The sequence below is a fragment of the Corythoichthys intestinalis genome, chromosome 11, assembly GCF_030265065.1.
Source record: "Corythoichthys intestinalis isolate RoL2023-P3 chromosome 11, ASM3026506v1, whole genome shotgun sequence".
In the NCBI taxonomy this organism is placed as follows: domain Eukaryota; kingdom Metazoa; phylum Chordata; class Actinopteri; order Syngnathiformes; family Syngnathidae; genus Corythoichthys; species Corythoichthys intestinalis.
Window position 1 is genome coordinate 32,184,223 of NC_080405.1, and position 11,611 is coordinate 32,195,833.

The 11,611-nt window shown below is 38.9% G+C and overlaps 1 protein-coding gene across 1 annotated transcript in view; it reads right to left on the reverse strand.

The window, feature by feature from the left end:
* LOC130923966 (rho guanine nucleotide exchange factor 9) overlaps positions 1–5,711 on the reverse strand; it is a 72,193-nt gene extending 66,482 nt beyond the window's left edge. The window contains exons 1-2 of the mRNA XM_057850163.1: positions 5,476–5,711; positions 3,205–4,869 (exon numbers count right to left, since the gene is read on the reverse strand). Of these exons, the coding sequence (XP_057706146.1) occupies positions 3,205–4,800 (1,596 nt within the window). The 5' untranslated portion in view covers positions 4,801–4,869; positions 5,476–5,711. The remainder of the gene's footprint in view (positions 1–3,204; positions 4,870–5,475) is intronic.
* Positions 5,712–11,611: the final 5,900 nt, after the last annotated feature.

Genomic DNA, 11,611 nt, shown 5'->3' on the forward strand with positions numbered 1-11,611 from the left:
ATATTAGCTTTTTGCACCCATTAAATCTCCCAAAATTCCGGCTGTGGCCATGCACAGCTGTGTCTTGATACTCGGTGAGACATGCTACACAGTTTCTGGATCGAAACAAGGTAAGTACGCGATAATACCTCGTTAAAATCATGGTGTCTTTAATTATGCTCTCTCATGCTCTCACCAAGAGTAGGGTTTAGGAGGTAAAAAAATTATCACTTTTTTAAATGCACCTCTGTTCAAAATGTTTCTTCCCACAGAATATTGAGATTGTAAGTTTTCCAATGATGTGCCACACGTGCACATGTGACAATTTTTAAATTTGGCCAATTTGGAGGGTCTTAGAGTGTTTTCCACCATATATAAATTAGTTTACAGCTATAAAATTTTAGCAAATTATGAAAAACATAATGGTTTCTTACTTTTCATAATAAAATGTTTAAGAAAAATTCTAGTGTCTAAGCATGCAGCTTTCTTTACTGTTGCTCTGTGTTCATGGTTTCGTCACAATAAGGTTTTTTTTTTTTTTTTTTTTAAATAAATAAAAGCTATTCTGATCCATAATTTACCACAAAGAAAGCTACACAAAAGATAGAAGGTAAGATTGCTTGGCCTGTTTTGATATTGTTAATAGTCAAGTATGATTTTTTTAATATATGCCTCTTTCCCCACCATAGCTGATCATTACTAGCTAGGGGTGTGACAAAATATCGAAATGGTGATATATCCTGATATTTTGCATCCCAAAAGGTTATACAATACGCTCATTCCTAGAATCAAGATATCGTTTTGAAAAGGTGTCAATGTTTAAAAAAATAAATAAATAAACAAAAAAAAGGAACCAACAAGTTTCTAGCAACATCATAATAGTGTCTCAGTCAACTCTATGGCTGCCATTGACGGCGCTCAACGGCAAATTAATTAAGACTGGAAAGGGTGAATGAACGCTCGTTCATTCGAAACCAGACCATTCACAGTCACTCATTCCGATTTTCGGGGCAGTTACAGGTCACTTTCTGTTCATTTCAGGGCATTTACACATCACTTCCTCTTGAGTTTGAGTCACTGCCTATTTATTTGGGGTATTCCCGGGTCACTTCCTGTTCTGTAACCACAAAATCAACAGAAGGTGACCCACAGAAAGTTCCAAAATCAAGAGAAAGTGACTGAAAATCAATAGATAATGACCAGAAATAGCCCAAAACTACCTTGTTGCCTGGCATTGGCTGCTATTGATGGCCATAGAAGTGGGCGGGGCACATTTGAAGTAGGAAATGTTCATTCACTGCCACCCTCCCAGTTCAAATGGATTGGACATCTACTAGTGATAAACTTACAGCAGAAGGCTCAATGTAGCTTTTTTCTCTGTTCATTAGATGTTTTGTAGAATATCCTGTCTAATGTATGGATAATTGTTGATCATCAATCATCAATATCGTGAGCTTTGTATCGCAAATTGTATCGTATCGTGAGGTACCAACATATTCCCCCCTAATCATTACCAATTGATATTAATAATAATAATATTACATGTTTTTAGACATCAATTAGATATTTTACTGCACATAAAATATTAGGAAGCTCAAACTTGATTATAAAGAAATTACTGAGTTATCATTGCATTCTACTATTTTAAGCTAGCATAGGTAAATGTCTTTCATTACCATAACGCATAGCTTTAATGAGAATCACCTTCTTAGACTGGCAACCTTTAAGGGGTTAGTCTGTTGCCTGCAGTCAACTAGGTTAGGCTCATCATGGTCACCTACACAGGGCTCTCAAATGTTCAATTTGAGGGCCAGAACCAGCCTGTCATGGCTTTCATTCTCAGGGTTGTGGATTGTACTGCCTGTCACATGAGTTGTGGATCAATTATACGTACCGTTAAGTATAGTATAATAAGTTCAATATTCTTATTAGGACTAATTTCATCTATTCAGAGTTTTAGCACCATGTCTTACACAAACCAAGTAAAAGTTCCAACTTCAGTTTGTATGGTTTGATTACATTAGATTAACATGATGAAAACATTTTTTTTTTTAGATCAGATTACGGTAACTGTGACCTGTGAACTAGAGTCTGATACCCCTGGGATAAGCAAAGGACAATTGATGAGTGGCTTTTTATTTTTCTATTATCCTTGTGTTTGTCATTCATGTGGATGCTATTATCAGAATTATGCATAAAAAAATTACCTTTTTTTTTTTTTTTTTGCAAAAGAAACACTTTTTTGTTCAAACTGATCTCAGGAGTATCTAATTTTGTGACTGATGAATGGACAGTACTGTACAGTAGATTGCATTAGATTAAAACATTTCATTTTAAAAAAGCTTTTTTTAATCAAAGAACTGTGAGAAACAGGAAATACATTAGGTGGAATTGCCCTCAGACATATCGGAGAGGAGAAATTGCACATGCAAATTCAACTGGAAGCATTTGTATGGGTGCCTATTTTAACTTAACTCTTTTAGCAATGCAACAACGAAGATTCACAGCACATACCTTTGCATAACAAAGCCTTATGATTGTGTGCTGAGTACTGCAATGTCATATCTCATTTTGTCAATAGGTTTGGTGTCTTGACTCAGTGTGACTGCCAGCGACATGACTAATACTTTCACGAGAGTGCCAGAAAAAAAAAAAAAGGATAGCCACCATAAAACATCGATATTACTGTGTTTTTTGGTCTTTCATACAACAAGCTTCACGGGAATACAGCTGTCCTTAAAAGCTAGGCGAGGCTGATAGTGCAGGAAAGTGGAAAAATAACCTCGTTTAAAGTTGTCTACCAATGCTATTATTACCGCCTCTTCACCAACAGATGGTGCTAAAGGACAACTCTACAATATGTGCTATATTAATGTCAGCCCAATTTGGGTGAACTATATGCTTCCCCCCTAATTATTATTATTCCCAATATTTATACCACTCCTACAGATGACCGAAACCATAGGGAAATTACATCATTGATCCTATTTTTTTACTCTCTTGCTGTTACAGGAAATGTACTGGTTAATATGTATGTTACATGGACCATCTTTTGAACATAAACAGTCATGGCATGCCTTCGGCAGAGTTAATGATGAGAAAAGGTCTGCGATGGAATGTGGTTATGACATCACTGCGAAACATTATTGACTTACTACACAGTAAGTGAAATGTTGTTCATGGACATAATTGTTAAGAACATACTTTTAAAATGGCATACATTACCTTAAATATCTCTTCTGTGGAATCAGATGACGATGGTATGCTATGGGTCATGCTCGGTTTAAAATTTTTTTGTAATTGAATATTCACTTCCTGTATCTGCTCTGAGTCAGGTGGAGCATCCTTGGAATCTTCCTCATTTCCTGTGTCTTCCTTTACCATTTCTCCAAGGTGCAGGTGTTTTAAAGGATCCATTTTATGCTCATCACCAGTCTCAGTGTTTGTAACCGAGTGAGGAATATGATTCTCTACAACGGCGGATGCGTTTGTTGATGTGTATATATGTTTACCTGTACACGCTGAACTTAGAAAGCCATTGGGACTTCCAGACACTGAGCACGATGATGGCCGAAAAGCTTCAGGGAATGCCCCACATGTCACAGGTGCGGAGGCCTCACGGTCATAGCTACTGGATTTTGAGGATTTAGTGGTCAGTGATGAGGATGGTGAATTCTGACTTTCTGGAAGTACTCCACTGTGGAGTGTTAGAGACATGCTGTGAACTTTGCGTACTGTGTGCTGAGTAGCCTGAGGCGAGCTAATTGGGGTCTTCTCTTCCTCGGGAGGGGAGAAGGACCGGGATGTTGTCCGCCATTTTCTGGCTGTTTCTGCTACATTATTAAAAAATTTAAACAGTCCACCAAAATGGCCTTTCATGTCTGAAGTTTTTTGAGGAGGTGTTTGGGAGTCTTTGACATTCTCAAGGTCTACAGAACCATAATCAGAGTCAATAGTCTTGTCAAGAGAGTGAAGCTCAGAATCAAAACTTCTCTCTGAATAGACAGGATTGGCCTTTCCTAAAAGAGAGATCCTCCTTAGGTAACTCCAAACGTCTTTGTGTCGCCGTCCTGCGCCCTGTGTGGTACTTTTGCTGGCTTTAGCACAAGATTCCTCACAAACTATAGTTTTGTTACAGTTCGTTGGATTGCTGTTTGGTTTTTTTGAGTATGAAACCTTTTCTGATGTTTTACAGCCATTCTGAAGAGAAATTTCTGGCACCGCAGTGGGTTGATTGTCGTCCACCGGAGCTGGGAGGTCAATGTCTTCGAATGAACAGTCAAAGTCTGCTGTGTAGCCAGCATATGAATGTCTTTTGCCACGATGTTTAAGTGTGCCCCTGCTGGATTGCTGTGGAGTGCCAATGTCTCTGCAGAAAGAGCCCTCATCAACCAATGAGCTGCTAAGCTTGGTACTAGACAATTTTCCAGCCTTCCCTCTGAACACAGACGGGGATTTAAGTTTTTTAAAGGAGCGAACCTTATCAGCAAATGAGAGTTTAGGGATGGACGCTTCCCCGAGGAGGATCATGGAGTGTGGCCTTCGTTCCAGTTCTGAGACGGCTCTTTTCCGGTTTAAGATCTTCCAGATGCCCCCGGTGGCACGCTGCCTTCGGTTGACCTCCTGCTTGTCCTTGACAGGGGTCTGAAACGATGAAGCCTGGCCATCACCCTGCAATTCCAGAGGCCCTGACACTGTCTCTCTCTCAATACAAACACTGCTGGTCTCATTCTCTACATCCAGAGAAACATTAAACACTCGGTTGACAAACCCATTAGGGTCGTTACTCTCGGGGACAGAATTTTCTGTTTGCTCCATCATCTCTCATTCCACAACGTCAGCTGCTAGATCCAATAACCATCATGTCTTGGTCGGCGCTCTCATCTACACCTACAAGGATAAACAACAACAAAATGTTAATAACTATAAGAATTTGACACTTGCGTCTCTCGTGCTTGTCCAGACTTATCCACTTAAACCAGGAGACAGTGTTGTCATGGAAACCCTCAAGATAGCCGTGTTGTTATTTGAAGCTAGACATCATAAAACTGCTTCAGATAACATGTTGACCAAGTGAACTGAAGAAATGAGACTCATGTGTAACATAGGTAGTTTTGAGCAATTTTCCCAATTGATTAAGTTCCTGATTTAATCATGTAGGCAATGTTAGCCTTACATAAATTAGGATTCATTATAGGTACACATTTAATTATTGATTTATTGTTGAGTATCTTGTTGGCCATTTTTATGTGCGGTTTATTTTTTGTTGTTTAAAAAAAAAAAAAAATCATGACTTAACTTTTGCACATTACTTCCATTCAACATACATACAGTCATTTAAGCAATATGAGCAACTTGTCAAACGCGTGACACTCCCCGGATTAAATGTGACAATGGGCGACTACTTAAAAGACGCAGGTTCTTAAACACTGCCATCTCAAACAAAACATGAAGGACAATGAGTTTTAAAAGTAGACGATAAAGTCGTTAGCTTACTTTCCAGTCGCTGTTGGAGATGCCATTGTCACTTGAGTCCTTAAGTCACAAAAACTCCAAACTTTCACACAAAAGCTCAACGTTATCCGGAGGCTTAGCTGCCATCCATGAGCGAAGCAGCAGTTCAGAGGCGGTCCGGCGGGAGGGCGGACGGACATTCCCCCACAAGATCCTTTCCTGCTCGGTTTACACAACAAAACCTCGCCCGATGTAGTCTGACCAAAGCAGCAGTGTAAGTTAAACCACACACCGGTGAACTATTGGCCTGCGAGCACGCGCACCCACCGACAAAGTGATTTCAGAACTGTGCGCGCACACGAGAACTACACAGTAGGCTACTGGCAAACTCATATTAAAGGGAACCTCGGACTTAAAAGACTTGTAGGCTCTAATAAGCCACAAATGTTCTCTTTTACCGAAATATGTTATTCAAAACACATAAAATGTTGCCATTGATTTAAAAATCTATAATATTTAGAACATGTTTTGACTTATGGAGGGCGCCATGTTTTTATACCTGCAATGGACGCTGGGAGTGATGACGTAGTTTGTCACTGTCACTCGACGAATACTACCGGGTTATTACAATAGCGTACTGCACGAATGCTATTTTTAGACCGTGACGTCGCCATCGTAACGCGGAAGTGGGACATTATTGACGCGCCCACGCATACAAACCATGTTATTTCTGCTTGTTTTCTTCGGTAATCTTTCAAAAACGAACATGCCGATCAAACACTGCTGCTACGGAATTTGTAGAAACGACTCTAGACATTACGACATGTGAAGGATGTTTTCTTCATATGTTTCCCGAAACCAAAAACCTGGAGGAAAAAATGTTAAGAATGGATCAACTTGCGCGGACATCCAAAAAAACAATTTAACGCCAGCAAGGTGAAGCCATTCACATTTCATATGCAGTAAACATTCTGTTGGGAGCCATGGTCCAACAGAGGACGAAGACGTTAGCCATTTTGATATTTCTACTTATTTTTTAGCCTGGCGTTTTGCCGTGCTGCGTCTGTCTGAGAATGAATGACCTGAAAAAAATTAAAATGATATCTGACTGCCACTGTTACTTTTTCTGTTGTAAAAAAAAAAAAAAAAAAAAAAAACTTTAGTAAGGGGAAAGTGTAAATAAATCATAGAATTAAGATTTGTTATTAATTAAAAAATTATACGTGTTCGTTGGCTGTCACTGAGTAGCATTTGCGATCGCTACACAAAAATAGCAATGTAATTTGCCCCCAAGAACGGTCAGAGACGTAGGACAACCAGAGGATATAATATATAAGAAAGACAGGGCATATGGTGGTAAAGCATAAATTGTTGAAACAGGAGAATGTCATTGTCAGTGGCGTAAGGCAATGCACACAAGAAAAAGGTGTCAATAAAAAGCTAACTGTGGATCCGGTCGGCTCTTTTTCCCGTCTTTTTCAGCCCTCGACACTCAAGCCATCTCTTTAACTGAACATTTGTATGTTCTTCCACATCTTTAGCAGTGAATTTGGCACCAGGGATATCCTTTTCAGACAGAAATGCTAGGTTTAGCTCAGTAAACATCTTCTTCGTACACTATTTCCATTCATTTACTATTAAGGACAAACGAGAGGTTGACCCGCCTAGCCACAATTGCTAACGTCATGAATATTAATGAGCATAAGTGACGTGTTGCTTGTAGTACGCCATTCCTTCAACGCGGCGAGACGCTCAACACATGCGCTCATCAGTTCAAAAAGGCAAGTACTTACTATTTGTGTTTTTATTGACTCTTTTATTACCTTTTCATTGCCTCAAAATATTTTTTGCATGTGTTTCCCTCTTATGCTTTTAAGCATTGTGTTTTGTTGTCGTAGATTTAAAGCAGATTGTTGATCTGTTGACCACATTAGTCACCTAGCATATTTAAACCAACGTTATTTGTTATTACTAAGTTAAAGTATTTTCTTAAGGCATCTTTAGTATGTTCTGTCTGTATGCATCTAAACAAAACAAGCTGATAGCGCACGGTAGTACTTTTGAGTGCCAAATTCATCTCATGTATGTAGGACATTTCAACGGTGTAACATTTTGGCAGCACACTGTTTTTTTCCCTACTCTAGTCTCGCCTCATCCCGTCTTTCCTGATCATTTTGCGTTTGCTGCTCGTCTTGTGAAATATTGACAGTGCTGTCATGCTCATTAATGTTCATGTCATACTCTGGAAGACCAGCAGCGTAACCATGTGACGTAACCACCCTGCGACATCAACAACAATGGCGATGTACTAGTTAAACTATTTTACAAATTGTATATAAACAAGAACATCAAGAGGCGTTTCAATACCAAATTATTTTAACTCGTAATAACGTTTATCTTTTAAGAACTGCAAGTCTCTCTCCGTGGATCCCTTTAATGCCTCCTTCACATTCTTAACCCATAAAATAGACAGTCGGACACGCTGTTTACAAGTCGCACAAGTCATTTGTTTTTAGTTTGTAAAGGGTGGTAATCAAGTCCTCTTGGTATCAAAGTAATGGGTTCATGACAATGGCAGTACTCGAAAAGACACAAGCCTTAAATTGATATGCTATTGAGCAGAAGTGCTCAACTGACAGATTGGGAGCCAAAAATGGGACGCAAACAGGCAGATAAAATTTTAAAATTACCGAACCATGATTTCCTGAAAAACGAGCCAGACTACCGGTATCTATAGTTTAATTCTGTATTTAAAAAAATAAATAAATAAAGAGAGAGATCGAAGCCAAGATGTTAATTTCTGTACATACAGTCATCTTCAACTTCTTTGTAATGTCTGAAAGACCACGTTTAGGATGACGTTGCAAATGACAGTTGTTGTTGTTGTTATGTTTTTAAATCATGCCTATTTGTCCATCAAGCATCTTAATATACTTTTATGTGGACTCAATTAATGTACACACTTACATATTTTTGAAAGGAAACGGAAAATTTCCATTTGAATTCACCGGAAAATAGTAAACATTCAACAATTACTTTTTTCACTGTTCAAATTGCAAATATTGCTATAATGTTTTAAAATTAATAATTTGCATTACTATAGTATATTCCTTTTGGAGGGGCGTAAGCAACAAATAACTTCTTCTTTTCTTTTCAGCTTGAAATAAAATATAACGTATGATAAATAATAGAATATTAAACATGTAATACTATCCAACCGTTCTCAACACATTGTGTACTATTACAGGTGATGGGGTGCAAGAGCCTATCCCAACTGATTTAGGGCAAAAGGCGGACATTGCCCTGAATTGGCCATCAGTCATTTGCAGGGATATGTAGCGACAGCCATTCAGAGTCACTTTTACCCTGTTGCCAAGGGGGGGACTGAACCGAGCGAGACTGCCTGCACCAATTCAGTGATGTCAGGCAAATGTACTGTACCACCAAGCCATCAGAGACTTTATTATTATTTTCTTTTTTGAGTAAACAAACAAAAAACAAACATTATATTAACAAAGAAGGATTTTTTGTTAATATAATAGATATTGTTCAGGTACATGTACAGTAAAGCACTGTAAGATACCATTTAGTGTGTTTTTTCCCCCAGCAACAAACAATGTATCTGTTAAAAGCATTTCCTCTATTATTTTAATCTTAAAACACCTAAGTCAACTTTTCTACCAAGATTGTCTTTATGCCTATTTGTGAGACAGATTTACGTACACTAATGCACATTTGCCAGTGAAAACAAGTAATTGACTGCACTCTGGTCTCACTAGCTGATCCTCCTTTGGGATTTGCCTTGAATGTGAAAATCCTTCCATTGAAAGGACACAATGGGGAGAGGGAGCTTGGGGGGTCGGGGAACTAAAGGAATTCACAAAACCTAAACAGCTCCACCGCTCCATAGCCGATAGAAAGAGGAGATGGTGGAAGAAGGGACCTAAATTTAAACATTTCCTCTCTGTCCTGTTTTGGGCCCATTGTCATTGCACAGAGTTCTCCCTTCTGCACAGGAAGGAGTGGATCTGACATCAATGCTCTCAGGCTGACAATGCCAGGAAGTCTGTCTGACTGTATGTAAATATCTCTATGTGTCCATGCTTCCCTTGCTGCCCATGGAGCTGCACTTTACTCCCTGGTTCTGAAATTGCTGTGAGCACATGGTGATTTACATGGTATACTCTGTCATAACCCAGCCAACAAGGGTCACACAGAATTACAGCAGCCTTATCTATAAATGATAATCCTTCACTTCTCATGCAGTACATACGCTGAGCATTAATGTTTGTCGTTTTCGTCTTTGTGCTGTTAGTTTCCTCTCATTACTCGCTTCCAATCCCTCCCTTCCCTCTCTCCACAAACTCAGTCACTTCCTCTGAACCCCAAGATGTCTTCCTGCTGTCCCCTCCCCTCATAAGACATCCTGACCTAAGTAGTTTACTGGCACATGCACACATAAAATAATAACCAGTATTTGAAATATATTAATGTATAAAATGACGTGTGGTTTTTTTTGTTTTGTTTTGTTTTGTTTTTAAATCATAATGTACTGTATTTTGATAGAAATGCATTACGATAGAGAAGCATTAGAGGTATATGGACCTTTAGACAGCTGGTTTTGTGATCGAAATGATAAGTTGTGTTGATGTTTTAGTCGTGTACATTACTGCCAGTAGCCAATTTATCACAAGTGTTGAACACTCTGAATAGTTTAAGAGAGCGCATAGAAATGATGTCATTGACTTCGCATTGTCAGAACAATCAACCTCTTCCTCCTCTTCCTATGACACAGTCCTCACTGGTGGAGATTACGGTACACAAACACTAACTGAGTTTAGCCCGGCTGTAATTATTTCACCAGTCTTTGTCAAAGCTGTTGAGTGAAAACAGGCCGCCGTGAAAAAAGCTGGCCAGACTGGGTCAATGGTGGCGGGTGTATAGCGCTAGATATGTGGTGATATCAAATAGGAGGCTTATCAAAGCATGGGAACTTGATTCAAGAGGTGTGTATCTTTTGTGAAAACAGCTGGGAGTTCCGTACTTTTTTTTCAGAATGGCTGTCAGGGAACATGTATTTTTAAGTAGCCTGGATAGCTGAGTTGAAAAGGCCTGGAGAAAGAATGCTGTGTGCGTGTATTCAATGCACAGCCAATTCATTTGAAATATTTGTGTGAAATGATTAACACCACTGGCAATTTTTTGTTTTTTGCATTAAACAGGCACAGGTAGAAGTTTTTTTCTGATTTCAAAAAGAGTTTGAATGATCCTAACATTCCAGACATTCCCTCTCTGCTGACCTGCATTCTACCCTGACCAGTCATTACATGGCACTATCATTGCCACACATGTACACTCTCAAACCCCCATCCCCTCACACACATGATTTTCTGTGACCCCCACAGAGTCACTCTTCTCATTTTTTTTGTTTTTTTTTTTGTTGGGAAAATGCATCTCCTTATGGGATACTAGTCTTTTTCCACAGTAAAGTATATGAGACACTCCAAGTAAAATTAAAATGGATATCAAAGAGGACAGGTTTCTAAGTCATTAAGTGATGGAAAGTGTTATTAAACAAAATAGACTGTAGATATAAAAGATGTTAACAAAAAAAAAGTGTTGAAAGCATGGGGGCCTTAAACTGGGGACTTTTAGTCTTTATCAGGGTGAATCAAAACAGGAAGGCGGGTTGCAATAAACAAGGCGAACGGAAGACAACCACAGCACTACTTCCTGTTTCAGGAGCAAGAAAGGAAACAGCAGATTTTTTAGGAATTTAAATCTGAACTCTATGTTCCTCAGTTAAAATGTGCTTGTGCCCATAATTAGCATTCATGAGTCATACTTGTCTGTTTTTTCTGTCCATTTGTCTCTTCTTATGTTTGATCTTTGTTGACTTTTTATGTTTTCGGATTTACATAACAGAACTCAAGCTTAGCAGATTTCCCATAAACCGCAACCTGTTTCTTGTTTATCTGGTGTTCCTCCAGAAGCCTTGGGCTGAGCTGGCCTTGGCTTCAATTGTGGGTCACAAGTAAAGACAGAAAGGCAGGCTGGTGCACAAAAAATGTTCTGGTCTTTGGAGTACATCCAATTCTTTGGAAAGCAGGGCTTCTTACTGTAACGCAGAAGAAAAATAAATTAATAACTTGTCTTAATACTGTAACACAATAAAGTG